The 21,948-nt window shown below is 43.1% G+C and overlaps 1 protein-coding gene across 5 annotated transcripts in view; it reads right to left on the minus strand.

Annotated features, from left to right (window-relative positions):
- The window catches only part of cep112 (centrosomal protein 112), a 242,863-nt gene that overhangs the window by 153,453 nt on the left and 67,462 nt on the right, over window positions 1-21,948 (minus strand). For all 5 annotated transcript variants that reach the window (XM_062452773.1, XM_062452779.1, XM_062452765.1 and 2 more), the window contains exons 6-7: window positions 13,714-13,761; window positions 13,510-13,584 (exon numbers count right to left, since the gene is read on the minus strand). In XM_062452773.1, the coding sequence (XP_062308757.1) occupies window positions 13,510-13,584; window positions 13,714-13,761 (123 nt within the window). The remainder of the gene's footprint in view (window positions 1-13,509; window positions 13,585-13,713; window positions 13,762-21,948) is intronic.

Consider the following 21,948-nt stretch of genomic DNA (forward strand, 5'->3'; position numbering starts at 1 on the left):
CAAATGAAGTTTGAACGGTGTTTCTAGCTTAAACGGTGTGAAAGGAGTAGGCGACGGAAAAAAGTGGGAGTAAAATTTTAAAAAAATAAGTATGCAGAATAACAATAGTGTTTTTGCTTGCAACAAACACACTAATAATAATATATGTGAGAGAACAGGTTGTGCCCTTGCCGAAGGCAAAGCACACCCAATAATGTTCTGTTCTAGCTGTGATTGAGATGTGCAAATAAACAAAGGAGAATATCCATTGATGTTTGTGTGAAAAACAAATGTTGTTGAATAAACAGAACAGAAAGCGCATTCTGTTCTGTTTATTCAACAACATTTGTAGGCCTATTATCTTATCCTCTGCTATACACCAGGGCTCAAGTCTCACGCATTCGCTGTCAGACTCACGCATTTCAAGATCCTGTAAAGTCAATTCCATGATTTGCTTCTCAGTACATTATATACGTGTGAAATTAGTTCCTGAAAGCATGTGCAAAGCGCTAAAACTTTGTTGCACCGAAATGTGTAGTTAGACCGTAGAACAGTTTCTCTTCCGTTTTCAGATCAGGTTTTAATGGACTGGGCCCAAAAGTTACTATGTCAGATCACTGACTGCTGTACTGTTATTGTAGCCTACTTCAGCTAGCTAGCTAGCTTCAGGATGTCTCGCTCTACCCGCAACTGCATCTTCCCTGGATGCAAAACTTCAGCTGCGCTGCAACACTATTTAATTTCCCTATTGATGAGGAAAGGAAAAATAGGTGGATTGATTTTGTGAAGAGCCACGCTGATGGAAAACTCCAACAGCCGCCTCTACAGTGGATAAGAGAGTCTGCTAAATGACTAAATGCAATGACCATTTCACGGCGGATAGTTTTAACATGGACCAGAGACAGACAGGGTTCACGGACACACGGCTTCTCTTGCAGCGCGGAGCCGTATCGAGCATCGCCCTCCCGGCCGTTCCTCCTCCGGTCGCACCTGGACAATCCACCGCTGCCAGCAGTTCATCACTCAGTTCTGTGTGCTTGTTATAATACTAGATAACTTTTCCAGAGGTATCTCTGCTATGAGTTAGTGCAAACCGCCAAATAGATATTAGGCTACTCGGTGTAGAATGATGGTATTTTGGTGAAATGGTAGCTAATGTGTTAGAAGTAGCCTAGTTGGAGAGCTCATGTCTGCTGTCTCTGGTGTCCATTTTTACTGTTACAGCTCAGGGGAACATTTCATTTATATGCATCTGTATTTTTCACTCATTGAACAAATAAATTCTAATTCTATATGGTTTTGTTCGGCTTGACATGGCGTCTATTATCTTGGTTGGAGGTAGGCACTAGGCAGCGAGGGGCGGAGCTTCAGCTCCTTCAGGCGACACGCCCCCCCAGTCTCAAGCAGAGAAGACTGCTGATTTTTTCATGATTTCAAAGCCTAATTTAACATACTTGTCGGTGTTATTTTTTCATTCGAATTTGGATGGGTAGTTAATAACACATTATTCTGTGGTGTGGCGAACTTAAAACCCGTTTTCAGGTCCACTTTACAGGATCTTTAAAAGCGTTGGCAATGAATTTCATTATCGATTTGTTGTGTCGCGCGATTATTACGCCACTCAATATGTCGCGGAGATGTTTGAGTATTAAAAAAAAAAGTTTAGTTGAGCGCGGAGGTAGAGGAAAGGCCATCGTTGTTGAGTAACGTTGTTCTGAAACACATGGCGGAGGCAGAGAAATCAGTACGACCAAAGTCATCCAAGGTGTGGGAGCATTTCACACTAAATACAGTGTGTTAATTGACCGAGGTGAAGTTAGTTTCAGACATTCGTCTCACGTTCGGAAGACACTACTTTTTTTTACTTTGCAGAATCGCGTTAGGGACCGGGTGAAAACAACTCATACCATTTTGAAAAATTTACACTTTTATAATATTTTTAGGGATATAAAACATCAAACAGACACCAGATTATCTTAACAATGTCTGGTATACTTCCACAGCCTTTAATTTTTCAATGAAGTTTCAAATAAAATGATAGAAAATCACTAATCTTTGAAAATAGCTTAATCCTTGCAAATCTTAACCTTTTTCAAAATTGTGTGAAAAAATCTTAAATATAGCCTACACCAGATTTGTTCTAATAAAGTCTGGCCTACTTCCACAACCTTTAAATTTTCAATAAATTTTTAAACAAAACTCAAATAAATTGCTAATCTTGGAAAATAGCATTAAATCCACGCTAATATTAATAACTTTTTCAAAATTGTGTGCCTGTTTGTGCACATTCTGAAGATTTTTTGCACTGTGAATTTGCACTGTCAGTTCTGTTTTTGAATAAAGGGTTGGAAATTAATGCTTTTTTGTTTTTGTTTTTTTATCCGATTCATTGATTAATCAAAAAAATAATTGAAAGATTAATCTATTATTAAAATAATCGTTAGTTGCAGCCCTAGTCTAGACCTTAGCCACAGCTGGGACTCTGAGCTGCAGCTAGCAGCACATACTGTGCTATAAAAACACAACAGCCTCCATCTGAGTCAGTAGATTAGTGGGGAAAAGAAGCACAAAGTGCGAGCTGGAAAGTTTGCTAATCTGGCAGAGTTTAACGCCCCATTCTGCAGGAACCCCCCCCCCCCCCCCCCGTTCTGCAGGAACGTTCTCTCTCCACCCCCCCCCACCCCCCTCCCGGTCTGCCGGCAAACCCCACCCTACCACCTTAACTAACTAATTTTCTGCGGGAAACCCTGCAACCTCAAAATATTTTGGGGAGCATTTGTGCAAGTCAGAATCAGAATGGGATATTTTCGCCATGAAAGTTTGCACAGACAAGGAAATTGCTTTGGCAGGAAGGTGCATACAATAAACATATAGGGACCTACAATTTTAATATGTGGACTATCTATACTAAGTCCAAATAATTGGTGCGACCTGTTTTCATTTAACAAAATGCTCGCTAATTACACGGTATGACCCTGTGAATACAGGCGCATTGAAGATGACATGTAAATTCCGATTGAGTCATTTTGTTGGCCCTATTTGTATGTGTATCTAATGGCTGGGTAAGTACTGTAGGGAGGAGAAGTTGGACAGTGTTGTTTTTTGTCTCGTTCCAGTGATTGGAACACCTGGGTGATGGCGTCGGATATTTTTAGTCAATTAGCACACGCCAGATGCGTTACATATGTTAGCATGTTAGATGTATTTCCACTCACATACCCCACAACTGCTGAACAACGCGGACACACAGTGCTTGTCTTATCCACCACTCTCTCGCATGTACTACTGTAACTGAAAGGGAAACCAAAGTTTTCTCAAACTTGCAATCTTAAACAGGCCAGCGGGTCCTTTATCTCTCGTGGGTCGCCACCACTCGCCATACTCGTCCTTAGTGCTGCTAGTTATCTCTGACTCACGGCGGCGCCAATCAGAGCTTCAGAGCTACAGACAGTGTTGGGAAAGTTCACTTTCTACATGAACAAGTTCAGTTCATAATTCAAAATTTTGAACTAAGTTCACAGCTCCAAAAAATGTTGCGAGCTATAATTTTTCTAAATTATTTCCACAGCCCATATAGAACCACAGACAGAAATTATTTTATTAGTTTGGCTGCCTATATGTCTGCAATACTGCTCTCGGCCTCTATGCAACTTCGGCGCTCTCACACTTGCCAGGCATAGACAGTAGAAGAAAGCACACGCAGCGATTGACTGGTTGGGCAAACCTGTATACAGGACTGTTAACGGTGTGTTTTTAGCCTGGAAGTCTCTAGAAATCTGGCACCTTATTGAAAGAAATTAAAAAGAGTGAAGAGTTCACAGACACCAGAATGAACGCGTTCACAGTATTGTTCATCAGGCAGTAATACAGTACGTTCAGTTCACATTCACCAAAATTATGAACGAGTTAATGAACTTTCGTTCAATGAACGCATTCAGACGCAACACTGGTTACAGATTAGATGTCCCTAAAGAACACAAGTATCTAACAGTAGTTCCGCATGACATTAATTAATTTGCACACAAGTTTTATTTATTTTTATACCGTGTATTCTCAGTGTAATTTCATTCGCCCGTAGCGTACGGTTCGGTACGAATACATGTACCGTTCCACCCCTAATAGCCATATAGGAACTTAATGAAACATTTGCAGTGTAACTTTCAATTGAATTTTAGGAGCTACAGTGTTATATTACACCATTAGAGAGAGCCAGAATCTTAACGCGCTGTATCTAACCAACTGTCAAACTTCCTCTCTCAGAACAACCTGCTTGACCCCAACCAATCGGGCTTCAAGACTGGCCACTCCACAGAAACTGCCCTCCTGTCAGTCACCACTGCCCTCCAGTCTGCCAGAGCGGCTTCGAGGTCATCCGTCATCATTCTGCTGGACCTTTCTGCAGCGTTTGATACGGTTAACCATCAAATCCTGCTGGCCAGACTTTCTGAGATGGGCATCACTGGCACTGCACTTCAGTGGATCTCATCCTACCTGTTGGGAAGATCCTACCAGGTCTCCTGGGGAGGCAAAGTGTCAGGCCCCCGCCAGCTCTTCACTGGTGTCCCACAGGGATCCGTCCTTGGACCCCTCCTCTTCTCCCTCTACAACACCTCGCTTGGATCAATCATCACCTCCCATGGCTTCTCCTACCACTGCTATGCTGACGACACGCAGCTGTACCTGTCGTTCCCCCCGACTGATCCGGGGATCTCAGCTAGGATCGAGGCCTGCCTCACAGACATCTCCGCCTAGATGACCGAGCACCACCTCCAGCTGAACCTTGCCAAAACAGAACTCCTCATCATCCTGGCCAAACCCTCCATCTCCCACGATCTCTCAATCACCCTGGGATCGGCGACAGTGACCCCTTCATCCTCTGCCAGGAACCTTGGGGTGACCATGGATGACGAGCTCTCCCTCACAGCCCACATTGCTGCGGTCTCCCGGTCGTGTAGATTCACCCTCTACAACATCCGGAAGATCAGGAGATACCTATCTGAGCATTCCACCCAGCTGCTAGTCCAAGCACTTGTCCTCTCAAAGTTGGACTACTGCAACTCGCTGCTCGCCGGTCTCCCAGCATGCGCAACCTGCCTGTGGTGACCATTTATCCTGCAGGAGTGTCCCATTTGTTACTCACATTGTTGGCGTTGACTGGGGGTTCTTTGACGCTTGCCATATGAAATAAAGGAATAAAGGAGATCCAAAGAGGTCCAAGTACCGTTGTATGTGGTTGGTTTATTTAAATTTAACTTGTGGTTTGAAAATAAATAAATAAATAATGCCTTAGAGCACAAAGAGCAGCGAGGCCTATCCTCGACCAAACAAGCCAGCAGAATGCAAGGTCAAAAGCTGTGTGCTCCCAGTCAGCCGCGCCTCCAACAGGTCACTCTCCTTTTTAACGGCCTTTTGACTTGTAGAGGGCACAAACTCTCAGCCATGTGAGGCAAATGCAAGCGTTAAAGTAACATATAAAATAAAACACAGAAATGGCTCCTACATAACCGGCCCCTAATTGTATTTGGTAAGCAAAACAATTACGAAATCAAATCAGAATGGGAGCCTTGAAATCATTACTTTTTCTATGTACCAAGCACATTAAAGAAAAGATAGAAAGTACTAGACCATTGGCGTCTTGAGTGTTCAAGGTTTGTCTTCATCACCCTCTAGTATCAAACAGAGCTTTGTGATGGGTCTTTTTATGATGCTGCTTTGGGTCTTGATTCTCACGGAGCGCACAAGTCCTTTCTGCTCAGGGAAAACTTCAACTATTCTTCCCACAACCCAGGAGCCTCTTGGTGCTGTTGGATCCACCACTAAAGCAACGTCTCCGCACTGGAAGTTCCTTCTTTTGGTGTTCCACTTTTGGCGCTCTTGGAGTAGTGGTAAATATTCTAGTGTCCAACGTCTCCAGAAGAGGTTGGACAAATATTGAACCTGCCTCCAGCGTCGTCTGGTGTAAAGGTCAGTCTTATCAAATGTACCTGGTGGGAGAGTCGGTTCTGCTTTGAGCAGTAAGAGATCATTTGGTGTGAGGGGGTGCAAGTCTTGAGGGTCAGTGGTGACTGTTGTGAGGGTCCGACTGTTCAAGATTGCTTCCACTTCACACAACATGGTCTGGAGTGCCTCCTCATCGATGCTCTGCTGTTTAAGAACAGAACAGAGGACTTGTCTGATTGAGCCTGATCAGCCTTTCCCATATGCCTCCATGATGGGATGCACCTGGTGGGTTAAATGTCCACTCTATGCCTTGTTCTCTGAGTGTTTTTTGTATCTTGTCCTGGTTTACTGTGGTCAATGCTCTCTGCAGTTCTTTCTTTGCGCCAACAAAGTTGGTTCCATTGTCTGAACGTATGTGTTTTACTTGCCCCCTCCTACAAATGAAACGTCTCAGAGCATTGATACAGGCATTTGTATCTAAGGAGCTGGCCACTTCAATGTGAACTGCCCTGCTGGTCATGCAAGTGAATAACACCCCATATCTCTTCACCAGTGTTCTCCCTCTCTTCACTTCGAAAGGACCAAAATAGTCCACGCCGGTGTTGGTAAACGGAGGTAAATCAGGTTGAAGTCTTTCCTTTGGCAAGTCAGACATTTTCTGTTCTCCAACTCGAGCTTTGTGTCGTCTGCACACCACACATCGAGTAAGAATCTTTCTGGCTGCTGAATTTGCATTGACAATCCAATATTTTCTCAGCAGTTCAGACAGCATGTGGTTTCTTCCACCGTGTCCTGTTACCTTATGCATGTACTGTAAAATCAGTGTGGATACGTGTGAGTTTTTGGGGATTATGGCAGGACATCTTCTTTCTTCTCCTATGGTTACTTTGTTGAACCTGCCTCCCACTCTTAGTATTCCATCCTTTACATATGGGTCAAGTTTGTACAGTACACTTTTCCTCTTTATTTCAGGTGTCTTTGTTGCGAGCATTTCTATTTCGGTTGGAAAGAACTGAGATTGGGTAAGTTGAATGATGGCAGTTTCAGCTTTCTTCAAGTCTTCAAGACTCACCTGCTGGCCACTCAGTGGGTAAGCGGGCATGTCCTTTGTCTTACTCCTGGTAACCACCTTGTTCTCGCCCAGTTTTCTTTTTTGTGCCAGTCCTTTTAAGGTGTCCTTTAGCTTCAGATACCATGCAACTGCAAGCTGAAGCTTTGTCCTGTCAGAAAAGTGTGTCATCAGTCTTTGTGTTGCGTTTTGTTCCTTTGCACAGATTGCATTCACTGTGTGTGTTCTTTTTAGCTCTGGGTCATCCAGTGCAAGTGAACTGGTTTCTTTGAAGCTGACAGGCCCTTGCTGTTGCTCCTGTTTCTCTTTCCATAAAACGTCTGGACCATGAAGCCATCTTTTGTTGTTTGTAAGTTTGTCTGCATTTTGGCCTCTTGTTGCATCATCAGCGGGGTTGGCTTTTGACTCGATGTACTTCCACTGTGATAACTCTGTTGCGTCTCTTATTGCTGCAACTCGATTGGCCACAAATGTTTTGTATCTGGAGTGTTCGTTTGCTATGTACTTTAGTACAGATTGGCTGTCTGTCCAGAACATGGAATGGTCTAAATGCAGCTGCAAACTAGATCTCAGCAGCTTGTCCACTTTTACAGCTAAAAATGCGGCAGCGAGTTCCAACCTGGGGATTGTCATCCCTTTGAGAGGAGTCACACGTCTCTTTCCCATGACAAAGGCGACATGGACAACGTTGTGGTCATTCACAAGCCTTAAGTAACTTACAGTTCCATAGCCTTGGTCACTTGCATCTGCAAAGTGATGTAATTGTGCATACATGACTGATACAAATCCTTTAGGTTTAAAGCATCGTGGCACCTTGAAGTCTGAGATTCTAGTTAAGTCAGCTGCCCATCTCGACCACTGCTCACAGAGGCGGAGGGGTACCTCTGCATCCCAGCCTAGATTCATCTTACAGAGCTCCTGTAGGAGGAATTTGGCTGTTAGTGTAAAGGGGGTCAGGAAGCCAAGGGGGTCGTAGATTGAACAGACCATCGACAACATTCCTCTTCTGGTGAGTGGCTGTTGTTTTGACTGAACATTGAAGGTAAAGTTGTCACTCTCGACACACCATTGCAGACCTAAGGCCCTTTCATTTGGAAGTTTGTCTTTGTCAAGGTCGAGATCCATCATCTCTTTGGCTCTATCTTCCACGCGAATGAAAGACAACACTTCTCTGCTGTTTGTAGCCCACTTCGAAAGGTGAAAGCTTCCTCTTTGGCAGACGGCTGTGATGTCAGTGATGAGTTGTATTGCCTCCTGGGCCGTGGGCACCGATTTCAATAAATCATCTACATAAAAGTTGTGCAGAACCGTATCTGTTACCTCTGGCCTGAAGTGCTCTCTGTTGTCCTTAGCTGTTCTCCTGAGTGCATAGCTTGCACAGCTGGGGGATGATGTTGCCCCAAAGAGGTGGACAGTCATTCTGTGTTCCAAGGGAGGTTTTGATGCGTCTCCGTCTGGCCACCACAGGAACCTGAGAAAGTCAACATCACTGTTTGATGCATTGATATATATCACTGCCATTGATGGAACATGGCAGTGATATCCGCCATCAATCCTATTGGCTCCCGACGGAATCTGTTGAGCACATCTATAAGACTGTTGGTTAAGTCAGGCCCTTTGAGTAACTCCTCATTCAACGCTTTTCCGCAGAAGGATGCTCCACAATCAAACACGACTCTTAAGTTTCCTTTCTTTGGGTGGTAAACTCCGTGGTGGGGTAGGTACCACACCTCTCCATCCGTTCCAGTCAGCTGCCCCTTTGGCACAATTTCTGCGTATCCTTTGCTGATCATGTCAGTCATGAATGAGGTATATTTTGCTTTGAATGGCTGGTTCCTATTGAATTTCCTTTTCAGGCTTTGGAGCCGTTGCTCTGCGTGGTTACGGTTATTAGGCAATGTGGCATGATCCTTTCTAAATGGTAACTTGAGACTGTAATGTCCATCCACCATTTTGGCCGATTCATCTGCGATTTTCAGAAACTGTTTGTCTTCAACGGACATTTCCTTCCCCTCTTCACATAGTTTCTCACTGAAGTCAGTATTGTAATGAGCAATCAGCATCTCCTGCAGGTTATGTACTGTAATTCGGTTGACTGTATGAGACTGAATTTCATTGTTAGATCCTGTCCCTACTGGGCCATTCACTACCCATCCAAGCAGTGTTTTCATTGCATACGGGCCATCTCCTTCGCTGTTTATGATTTGCCAGGGCTCTATTGCTTTGGGTGCATTTGTGCCTATCAGCAAGTCAATGCCTGCATCAATGGTGGAAATCTTGACATCTTTAAGATAAGGCCACTTTGATAGCGACTTCTGATTGGGTATGTTACTCTTTGTTACAGGAATCTTTGTTTGTGTGTATGTCTCTGGCAGAGTTATGAACCTGTTGTCATGAAGTCCACTTACTTCCAATCCAGTGATGATATTAGTAGACATGGTTTTCTCCTGGCCCATTGTGCGCAGCATGATGCTTGTTCTCTTCCCTTGTACATTTAGTTGGTGCATTAACCTATCTGTACAAAAGGTGGCAGAGCTGCCAGGGTCAAGAAATGCATAAGCTTGTATAACCGTGCTGCCCTTGTTGGATTTTACCTTTACAGGTACGATGGACATCAGACACTGTTCTTCTTCACCGGCCCCAGTTTGACTGCGTGTTTCGAGGGACACAATTCCTGTGTTCTTCACCCTGTTGGGTTCCTTGGCCGCCTCCTTATATGTTTCCTGTTTTTCTGCTCCTTTGTTCTCCTCCACTTGTCCTATGTGCAGTACAGTAGGATGTGCCCTCTTGCAAATGGTGCACAACGGACGCTGCTTGCAGTCTTTGCTCATATGGCCTGTTAAGAGACATGCAAAACAGATACCTCTTTCTTTCAAGAATGTGATCTTGTCAGTGTGACGTTTCTTTCTAAACCAAGAACAGCTTGCCAGTAGATGTTCTCCTGAGCAAAACAAACAGAATGGCCTATGTTGGACTGGTGACGTGCTATTCCTCTGCTGCTTGAGAGAAGTGGGGATAACGTCAATGGTGGCTGCATTGGTTGTGAAGCCCTTGCCATTGAATTTGGATTTCACAGAACCTGAGTGTATGGGCCGTAGACCTTGCGCTTTTGGTGAGGGATCTTGTATATCACCAAAGACAGGATCTGTCAAGATTTTGACTTGTCTTTCGATAAACTCAACCAATGTTCGGAATGTGGCTCTGTGGTTTGTGGTTTCTTGAACATTGCATACCTCAACTCTCCATCCCCCTCTCAACTTGTAGGGCAATTTGCTGACTATTAATTTCAAATTAGAAGCCAGATTTAATTCATCCATATAGGCAATTTCATTCATACCATTCAAGCAACCCCTGAGGTACAGAGCATATGATTTCAGGGTTTGGGAATCCTCCGATCGAATGGAGGGCCATGTCAACGCCTTTTTAATGTACGCATTGGAGACTTGGTATTCGTTTCCAAAGTGTTCTTGGAGCAATTCTTTGGCCCTTGCAAAGCCTATGTCTGCATCTAGGAAGAGACATGTCTTAACCAGCTCTCTGGACTGACCAGATGTATATTGCTCCAGATAGTACAATTTATCCTTTGCCTGTTCAGTTTTGCTCTCTATGATATGTTCAAATGAACTGATAAATGACCTGTAGTCAATTGGATCATTAGTAAAAACCTTCATCTCCTTTGGTGGCAAAGATGTCTTGTCCTGTTGCCTTATCAATGATGCTGTAATGTCGTTTTGCCTCTGCAGAATGTCATAGAGATGAGCCGTGTCTTGTTCTTCATGAGAGGCCCTAGGTGCACCACCTTGGGACCGTTGCCTTGAGTGGGGTTGTGATGGACCCCGAGGGTGTAGAGTGGTTTGCGAGGGCTGTGTTTGAAGAGGCTCATAAATGTGACTACGGGGTTGTGGCCGGGACTTTTGTTGACTTGGCTGGGCAGGGAATCTGTACGGAGATGGATCTGGCCAGAGGGGGGGCCGCACAGATGTAAGGAAATATGGCTCTTTTGTGGCATGAAGTTGCATTGGTTGAGGGGCGAGGGCATGTGATTTAAGTCTAACACTCACAACTTGCGTTCCTTTGCCATGCCTCTTTTCATCTTTTGGTTCCATTCTAGTAAATTCCTTTGTCCCCTGTAGTCGGAGTGCTTTCTCCAAATGCTCATTCATTCCGTCTCTCTGTGAAACACCACTTTTTCGGTCACTTAATATATCGAGTTTGGCGTTAGCTGCATCTAATTCGCTTTGGACAGCTAACATTTCCTTTTGTTTTCTCAATTCTTCTTGTCTTTGAGCCAATTCTGCTTCCTCGCTCTCTATGGCGTGCCTTTCTCTAAGAGCAGCCAATCGAACTTCTAGCGCAGCCTTCTCCGCTGCGACCCTTCTCCGCTGCGACCCAACGCGGAGGAGGTTGAAGAGACGTTTGATCCCCCATCATCTGATTTCCTTGCATGAATTGCAGAAACACTGTCCTCTGGATTTACGTCCTCTTTATCGTCATCTAAATACCCTTCGTGTTCCCCTAGCCATGCATTCACTTCCAACACGAACGATTCATTCGTCTTTTTCTTAGGTTGATACCACAATATATCAGATTTGCGTTCCTTTTCCGACATAACATGCCGGTACTCCTTATGACTAGCTTTAAACTCATCCGATAAGTCGCCATATCGTGCTGCATTTTCCATTACTTGTTTTATGTTTGACGGGTCATTCATCAATTCTTTGATAATGTTCATCTTGCGTGTAAGCAGTCCGAGCTTTATCTTTCTGGAGGTACGCAAATCCTTTGCGGTTTCAGTTTCCTCCAAATCAGTTTGCACATTTTGTATTCTGGCTTACTGTTTTCATCAGCCATTGTTTAACAAAAAAGGGATTAATCTTCTCAAAATCAAAGTGTCCTTTCCAAATAAATATCACCGCTCCTTTGCAGTTAAATTAACAAGCAGCGCTTAACTCTCGTCTAGTAATTTAAAGTCTGATTCAACTTGATTTAAACTTGATTCTAAGGTGATCCATAATTCGAACAAAAATATGATCTAACCAATTCGTACTAGCTTCGGCACTTAGAGCTCTTTATCCAAGTATAACAGGCCCATACAGTTTCGGCTTTTGTTTGCGCCGGCTTTCCTTTGTTCCTTTGCGGCCTGTACCTGGCGTGGCTTTGGGGCTCCAATCCTCGTAGTCCACACGGTTGTCCGGATCCAAAAGCGAGCTTTTGACTAATGTGGTGACCATTTATCCTGCAGGAGTGTCCCATTTGTTAGTCACATTGTTGGCGTTGACTGGGGGTTCTTTGACGCTTGCCATATGAAATAAAGGAATAAAGGAGATCCAAAGAGGTCCAAGTACCGTTGTATGTGGTTGGTTTATTTAAATTTAACTTGTGGTTTGAAAATAAATAAATAAATAATGCCTTAGAGCACAAAGAGCAGCGAGGCCTATCCTCGACCAAACAAGCCAGCAAAATGCAAGATCAAAAGCTGTGTGCTCCCAGTCAGCCGCGCCTCCAACAGGTCACTCTCCTATTTAACGGCCTTTTGACCTGTAGAGGGCACAAACTCTCAGCCGTGTGAGGCAAATGCAAGCATTAAAGTAACATATAAAATAAAACACAGAAATGGCTCCTACACCGCCCTCTCCAGAGGATTCAGAACGCGGCGGCCCGTCTGGTCTTCAATCTATCCAGACGCTCCCATGTTACCCCGCTCCTCATCTCCCTCCACTGGCTTCCCATCACGGCCCGTATCAGATTCAAGACTCTGGTACTGACCTTCCGAGCGGTGAACGGGACTGCACCCGACTACATCAAGTCTCTCCTCCAGCCTTACACCCCCCCCCCCCCCCGCCATCTACGGTCTTCTTCTGACAACCGTCTGGTGGTCACACAGCTCAAGAGCGCCCGGTCCCAACACAAGCTCTTCTCCTGTCTGGCCCCCCAATGGTGGAATCAACTCCCCACCTCCATCAGGGATACTGACTGTCTCCCCACCTTCAAGAAAAGGCTCAAGACGCACTTGTTCCGGGAGTACAACGACACTTAGGAATGCTTGGCTGGACCTGATGTTAGTTTCCTCCAGGATCACAATGACTCGTATTGAGAGACTTGTTGCTCTTGTTGGTTAGTTGTAACGGTTTCAAATTCTTGTACTCGCTGTGAAATATTTTACTGTTGATTGTTTTTTCTACAGGTACACTCTTGCACTCTTGTGGGGAGTTTCAAGTTGTTCAATTGTAACTTGTTTAACTGCATGCTCTTATGGTTCTTCCCTTTGGCACTTATTTGGTTTTCCACAATGTATGCTTCATGTTTTGGCTGCTCGCAATGTTTGGGGCTATCTCGTTGTTATGATCAGTGACCTATGCTGTTTTGTAAAGCTCTCTCTTGGAAGTCGCTTTGGATAAAAGCGTCTGCTAAATGCATAAATGTAAATGTAATGTAAATGTCGTCCTCAGTAAGCAACCGCTTGGGGTTAGGTTAGGAAGACTGTTGACATCCTTCATGGACCATGGTGCTGTAAACACTACCTCCTTCTCCTGTATCAGCAGGGAGCCCTTCTCCTCAGCCAGGGTGCCACTCTGGCTCAGGGCCAACTTGAAAATCTTCAACAGACAGACAGAAAAAAATAAAGTGAGAATATGGAAAGAGGAAATAAATAAATGTGGGTTTAAAGGATAACCCTTTCTCAAAACAGTACCAGCAATGAACCACCAGGGTCCTGAAACACTTACTGGAGACAAGGGGATGGGGTCCTCTTTCAGGTACCTTGGGTTCTCAATCTTAAAGAGAAAGAAAGCGTCACACAAATACACCTTACTGATCATTCTCTCTGACACAATTTTCTAGCAATACTCAGCATAAACAAACACACACCTCTGCCCTCAATTTGTCATAAAAAATGTGGAGAACTTCAAAGCCAGGCTTTCTGACTTAGCCTCCCTCCTGAACTACAGACTGTTCACAGAGTAGAAAATATCTCAGGCCACATCAAGGACATTGTGCTTGTGTATATGCGTGGCGAGACTAATTTCCGCTTTAGCTCTCTCTTTTTGTCCGAGTCAGACTTTTGTCAACACAGTTCAGTGATCGGAGTCTGCGACGGCCAAGAGGGGAGACAGATGTGTATACACACTTCCTTTATTACACAGCGTTGAAAACGTACATCTTTATTGGGTGTGCTCAAGCCTTCGGCGAGAGCACAACCTTTGTTCTCTCACATATATATTTATTTATTATTTATTGTTTATTTTCGCCCCCCTAAAACTCAGTCAATATTTGGCCTACATACACAACGGCGGTGTCAAAAGGTTCGTCTTGGTAGCGATTGCGTTGGAATTTACGTTCCGTTGCATGGTTTGGGCTTAAGTTAAGTTTTTGTGGCGAAAAGTGAAGCTAACGGTGGCTAATTTGCTAGCCACAGTCACTGACGTCACTAACGTCACGAAAACACGCGTGACTACCTGTAGCAGAACATTCGTTTCGCATCTGTTAACTTGGGGGATAACTAGGCTAACTATAGCTTTACTGCAAGGCAGCTGCAGGAAAGCCACAAGCAAATAGGCCAGGGTGATAACTATTTACTCATTTTACTTTGTGATATGACACACAATTGTGATGTGTAATGTACAATATAAGCTGATATTATTAAGGAAGTACATCTACTTTCGGAAACAGTAGTCTACTATTTCACTGAAATATTCGCATCATGACATTAGCCTGTGTTGCCCGGGCAACACATACTACAGTGGTCTATGATGTATCTGTTTTCAATCGTTAAAATAAACATTCCTCACATATACATTTTCGTTGTAGGATTTATTATGACATTAGATTACAAGTAAACGATTTGTGGGTGAAATTATCATTACCTGTGGTTTCAATCCAGTGTATCACTGCAACGCTGTAGCCTACGCGAGACACTACAAAAACATTTACACAGCTGTTTAGGAAGTCAAACGGCGACAGAACATGTTCGGCACTCCCCTTACTTAAATCAAAAGTCTATCTAACTACTAACCTGAACTTCATTGCCACAGCCTAAACTTTGTCAATCTGTTCATGAAAATAATTAATTTCAGCCTAAACCGTACAACGGAACGTTAAATCCAATTCAACCAACGCAATCGCTACCAAGACGAACACAGCAGTAGTCTAGTCTGTACTACTACTGTACCGTAGTAGTACAATTTACCGGGGCAGCTTCTCCACACAGGGCTATATCGCATTTTGCGTTACTGACAATGATCGCTACCAGTGAGCTTTTTATGAATGAGCGATTTTCCACTAAATAAATGTCAATCTTATTTACGTTTTGGGGGGCATATTTTCAGTTAGCAGATGGTACTGTTTGAATCGCGATTCCATCTTCTACTGCCGGGTAACGTCGTAGAATAATCTTCAAAGGGGGTTCTTTATTAATGAATGAATGCAATGAGTAGGCTAAATGCATGAAAATATCACGAGAAGGGAAAAACTTAAAAGGACGTTTAAGTCATAGAGATTAGGTCTATTTGTGCACCGTCTGCCAAATGTATTCGTTTTGATTCAACGATGAGGCTGCCTCTTGCCTCTTGGGGAAATGAGAAGACATCCATTTCATTCTACACCACTCGTATTTTCAGTTGTAAATGAGCAGCAAAAAAAAATGCTTTTAAATCTATGTCATCTTTATAAATAATAAGTATGCATTTTTATATAAAATACAGAAATATCAGTTGTAAAAATGTCATTAAAAAACGGACCCCTGTCCAACCGACGCAAGCAAGCACACCCTACAATTTCCCCAGAAATTGTACCCTCTCTAGTTGTATTAATTAGGTTGACTTTACAAAGGGAGTCAGGTGGCTGAGCGGTTAGGGAATCGGGCTAGTAATCAGAAGGTTGCCGGTTCTATTCCAGGCCGTGCAAAAATGATGTTGTGTCCTTAGGCAAGGCACTTCACCCTACTTGCCTCGGGGGAATGTCGCTGCACTTACTGTAAGTCGCTCTGGATAAGAGTGTTTGCTAAATGACTAAATGTAAACCTAATCCAAATAGCTAAAGCTTTATAGTGCTTTCCTTGCAGTATCTAATTTTGACAGTCGACACCATGACTGGTTCTCAGTGAAAAGCATTAAACCTTCCAGGTTATCGCACCCAGAATGGATAATACTAGCTAACGGACATTTGAAAACACACCCAAAACGGTCAATTAACTACACTTCTTGCTAGCAACAATATTATTTTCCAGCTTTGTAACCAGACAGCACACAGACATCTGGCCAACATTGGCCTGAGATAGGAACATCTCCTTCAACTTAGAAAGCATACAGCCATAAGGGGATTTTGTCAAAACGGTTACGTTTCTATGGGTGCTATTTCTTGAGTCATAGATCAGTTGGCCCATTGGGTGTTGCAAAGTCATCAGTTAACTTATTACATGCTATAAGAATTGGAGCTACAGGGAACTAGGTGTGTTCTGTGTGTATGTTCTGTCCACTTGTAAAACTTCAATTGTGTGTGTGTAAGTGTGCTAAAACCATACTATTAATGCTTTCAGACAAGGCAAAATACAAAAAGCCTGACAGATATTCTTACAGACAATTATTATATATAAAGGATTTTTTAACACTTCCATTGTACCACTGACTCTGGTTGTGACCTCATTACTTTCCAACTCACACCCAATCCCCCTTATTTTCGTTGTCGTCACCCCCCCCACATTGCACACACACACACTCAGTGACAGGAATCAGGATCAGGACCTTTGAGATTAGCTCAGTTTGCCACTGACAACAAATGCCATGGAGTAAACACTTCTATTGCTAATCCTGTCAGAAGGGTGGAGGGAGGGAGGGGGGGTCCAGAAGGAGGAGGGTGGGCGGAGAAGATGTCTTTGGTTGCAAAGGTTCCAGTTTGGGAGGTCTTGTCTGCTAATCTTTAATGAATAGGACATCATGAGAGACCCATTAAAAATTAAAAATCTCCAGAGCTCACTTAGACTAAAATACTCCGGAACTACAATATATATCATAGAAGTACTGAAACTTTGGTAGTGCAAAGTGGAATAAGACCCAATAGATTAAGGACATTTGATCATCCTCAGGTAATAGGTTTGCAATTTGAATGTACCAAAGGCAAATAACAATGGTAGAGAAAGACTAACTGCTCAAGATGCTGTGGTGGGAAAGTCAGTAAGCACTGATTTACAGTAATGTGTGTGTCCAGTGTGACATGGGTGTAGGTTTCATTATACTGAACACTTTTTGAAAACGGCAAATCTGTCCCCTCCACATTTTATTAAGAGAATGTTACGATTATATTAAAATGTTTTAATAAAAGCTGTCCCACCCACATTTGAAAACAAACCTACAGGTTTGGGACCGAGGAGGCTGACAGGACAGAGGAAGACCATATCAAGAGCCCAGGCGCCGACCAAACAAACAAGGTGACAAATCACTTCCTGACATCATACCAAAACCAGGGTGGCGTGTCTGCACACCAACTGGAGACAATGGAGTGAAAACCAGGCGGGGACGATTAATGGCACGACTTAAAAAGAGAAGGAAAAAACCCACACCATGCCATTTTTCCCCTTTCAATTTACAGGCTTTTGGAGATAAAGCCAATGCTCTGTGTGAGGTATCGTACTTGACGTACTATCAAAAAGATTATCTACAAGTTATCTAATGATTATATAATGAGTGTATGCAGCAACCCTCCTCCTCACACTGACAGGGATGAGCCACAGTATCATAGGCTAATGACAGTTAGGTCATGTACAGTATCTGCTGACACTTAAGAGCCAGACAGTTAGTCTCTCTGACCCTCCTTGCCAGGAACCCCCCTTCAGGGATGCTCTCTAAAACCCCAGTCAGGTAGGTTTCCACCCAGACTTATTTATTGACCTGTATTCCCATATTATCGCTGAAATGTGATGTCTACTGCCTACATAGTGGAGAATATTGTAATGTTTGGTTGCAGTGCAAATAAGGTTCCATGTGGACAGTGTGGGCATCCAAACAGTCTCTCTAAAATCTTCAGTGGTGGTTGAGGATGAGAGTACACATCTGCTGATCAATGAGAAGGACAAAAGGGGAGAGCTGCCAAGACCCAGGTCTTTCCAGGGCCTGAACTCAGAGCAGGGCTGTGCTGGGATTCACGTTTCATCCTGATAAATACCACATATTAGAGAGATAGAGGGAGGAGAAGGAGAGTGTTACGAGGAGAAAGAACTAGAAATCCATAAATAGAGAGAGAGAGAAGGGTGGGGGAAGAGACAAATAGACCGTGAATTCGGTGAGGAGAGAAAAAGAATGATAAAGAAGATAGAAGAAAGGAATAAATACGAGGGAAGTTTGGTTTTGTCCCAGACCTGGGGACACGCTAGGGGGAAAAAGGGGGAACATATGGCCCGACTTAAACCCAGCCCATATTTAATCCAGAACTAGGAATTCTGCCTGGTCAGCATTTTGTCTGTGAGGACCGTAGTCCTCCTGAGTCTCCTGATGGCCAGGAGATGTGGAGCAGCATACCCCCAGGTTCAAGGTTGGTGGAGGTTGGTGAGGGTTGTACGTGAAAGTGGATGGTATGTAGCAGTGTTTCTCAACCCTGGTCCTGCTGCGGGATCCCCTGACCTGTGTGCTTAAGATGTTTCTCTATTCCAACACACCTGATTCAAATTAATGGGTCATAATCAAGCTCTGCAGAAGCCTGATAACGACCCATTCATTTGAATCAGGTGTGTATATGGTAAATAGGGTGTGTTTGTGATTCAGCCAGATATAAAGCTAATGAACAATAATGACATTTCGGACAGCATTGTGTGCTCATATAGTGTTTACCAAAGGTGCTGTTACTTCTTGAGTTAGCTGTATTAGTGTATGTTCTGTCCAGATAAGCATTTGAAAGTTTAGGCATTCTGACAAGGTGGATCTACTCCACTGTTTTACCCACCCTTCAGTGCTTTGTCTCCCCTACCTTTCCATGTCCACTCTTATCCTCCATTAATCCCACCATTCTATCAACCCCTTTCCTCATCCTCCAATTTAATCTCTCCCTCACCATTCTCCCTGAACACCACTCAAGATCACTGGCCATTATAGACTACTTCAATACGCCTCCATTCCCCCCCCCAATAATCACCCCACCAAACCCCTCCACTGCACCAATCCCACAAGAGGGGTAACCAGCCTTCTGTCTCACAGAAAGAGCTCTGTTTCCCCCTTAGTGTTTTGTTATGGCTTCTGGATGTTTTCAGGGCTTTGTTGACTGAGGTTTGTGTTCCAGGGCCAGGGGACGGAGGCTGGAACAGGAGGAAGTATCTGATAAACATGGGAGACGACTACGCCAGGAGAGAGGGGAGAATTGGACCTGACAAGGCCCAGGTGGAGGCGTCAGAGTCAACATTATCAAACAAGCAGGAAACCCCTGGGCTGATTAAAAAGGTAACACAGCGTCACTACCACACATATAGCTCTGGGGGGTTGAAATTAACTTTTTTACTTGGTAGCACTGGTGCTCCCAACTTTGAAAATGTAGGAGCACCCACCAACGATGTTTATAGTCTTTTAAACTCTTCACATTTTGAGCCCGAGTTATCTCCCTGTCATGTGACAACGGAGCGCAGTAACAGGGAGTGATTGACGACTGTATTGAACCGATCTGCATAAATCTGCATTAAAGTTAAGAACAAAGATGAAGTTTAACTGGTTATGTAACGTTGGATAGAACGTTAGACCAGTCACTGTATCAGCTCACAGCAGGCACATACTGTGCAGTAGGCTAATTAGCAAGTGTTTTGTAAAGGAATTAAAACAGGTTGCACCATAAAGAGTATTTATTAGTGTGTTTGCTGCAAGCAAAAACACTATTGTTATTCTGCATACTTATTATTATTGGGTGTGCTTTGCCTTCGGCAAGGGCACAACCTTTGTTCTCTCACATATATATTATTATTATTATTTGTATTTATTTTTGCCCCCCTAAAACTCAGTCAATATTTGGCCTACATAGACAACCTAGGTGTCAAAAGTTTCGTCTTGGTAGCCATTGAGTTGCTTCTATTGGGATTTACGTTCCGTTGCATGGTTTAGGCTCAAGTTAAGTTTTTGTGGCGAAAAGTGAAGCTAACGGTGGCTAATTTGCTAGCCACAGTCACTGACGTTACTAACGTCACTACGTCACTAACGTCACGAAAACACGGGTGACTATCTTTGGCAGAACATTCGTTTCGCATCTGTTAACTTGGGGGATTACTTAAATCAAAAGTCTATCTAACTACTAACCTGAACTTCATTGCCACAGCCTAAACTTTGTCAATCTGTTCATGAAAATAATTAATTTCAGCCTAAACCGTACAACGGAACGTTAAATCCAATTCAACCAACGCAATCGCTACCAAGTCGAACACAGCAGTAGTCTACTAGTACTGTACCAGTGAGCTTTTTATGAATGAGCGATTTTCCACTAAATAAATGTCAAGCTTATTTACGTTTTGGGGGGCATATTTTCAGTTAGCAGATGGTACTGTTTGAATCGCGATTCCATCTTCTACCTGCTGGTAACGTCGTAGAATAATCTTCAAAGGGGGTTCTTTGTTAATGACTGAATGCAACGAGTAGGCTAAATGCTTGAAAATATCACGAGAAGGGAAAAACTTAAAAGGACGTTTAAGTCATAGAGATTAGGTGAATTTTTACACCGGTCTGCCAAATTTATTCATTTTGATTCAACGATGAGGCTGCCTCTTGCAGGAGAAATGAGAAGACATCTATTTCATTCTACACTTCACTCGTATTTTCAGTTGTAAATGAGCAGCAAAAAAAATATGCTTTTAAATCTATGTAATCTTTATAAATAATAAGTATGCATTTTTATATAACATATACAGAAATATCAGTTGTAAAAATGTCATTCAAAAACGGACCCCTGTGCAACCGACGCAAGCAAGCACACCCTACAATTTCCCCAGAAATTGTACCCTCTCTAGTTATTGTTGGAATTCTGCTTCAGCATTCCAAGTATTGTTCTTTGAATCTTTATTCAACTTCTTCATATTCTTCTTATTCTATTTCTTCCGTGGCACGTTTCAGCGCCTTCAAATCTTCAGCTATTAAAACCGTTCAGCTATCAAAAAATTCTGCAGTTTCAGGCCATTCCTGCTATGACTTTTCAGCTTTGTACCTCTTATGCTTGAATTAATATAAATCAATATTCATAATATTTTTTACATGGTTTTCCAATGAAGTTTACTTTCAAATCCTCTCAAACTTCTTAAAACTTCTTCAACTTCCAAATCATTTTTCTTCCTCAATCTTTCAGCTAGAGCCACCATTTAAACTTTAAAATGTTGACAAAACCCTAAACTATTTTTTAATAATTCAGCTTTTTGATATCTATTCAACTTTTTTCAATATCACTGATTATGTTTCATGACTTTGTCAAGCCGTTTCTGAGATTTACATGGGTGTGTACGTGAAACCGCTAGAGTGCAGACTGAAACGCTTAGAGTGGAGGGCAGCTTCGGATGTCGTTGAAAAAATATTTCTAGTTTGCCAGCATTGCCACAATTTTCGCTCTTCATGCTTCATTTTTGGATCAATAGATAGCTAATTTTGTGCTGGTCGTAGACAGTTGTCTGTTGAATCCAACAGACGTACACATTTGTTCAGAGCCCCACGAAAGCAAGACAAAGTCCAACTCTCGCCCCATAGAGACCAATGCAAATCTGGTGACAAAATCGTCAGAGAAAGCAAAAAGAACAAGATTTTGAAACTGCCGGTAGAGTCGTATTTCTGAAATACAGAAATACGACTTTTATTGACTTATTGGCTATGGATTAATCAATAATCAACTTGGTCACCAAACCAAAGCTTGGACAACTTGGTCTACTAGTATTAGAAGAATGTGCAACAAGTTTGAAGTTTCTTCGGTCATTTATGACAAAGATATTGAGGAAACACTGAAATATTTGTGTTTTTATTGAT

The sequence above is a fragment of the Osmerus eperlanus genome, chromosome 2 (assembly GCF_963692335.1).
Source record: "Osmerus eperlanus chromosome 2, fOsmEpe2.1, whole genome shotgun sequence".
Lineage (NCBI taxonomy): Eukaryota > Metazoa > Chordata > Actinopteri > Osmeriformes > Osmeridae > Osmerus > Osmerus eperlanus.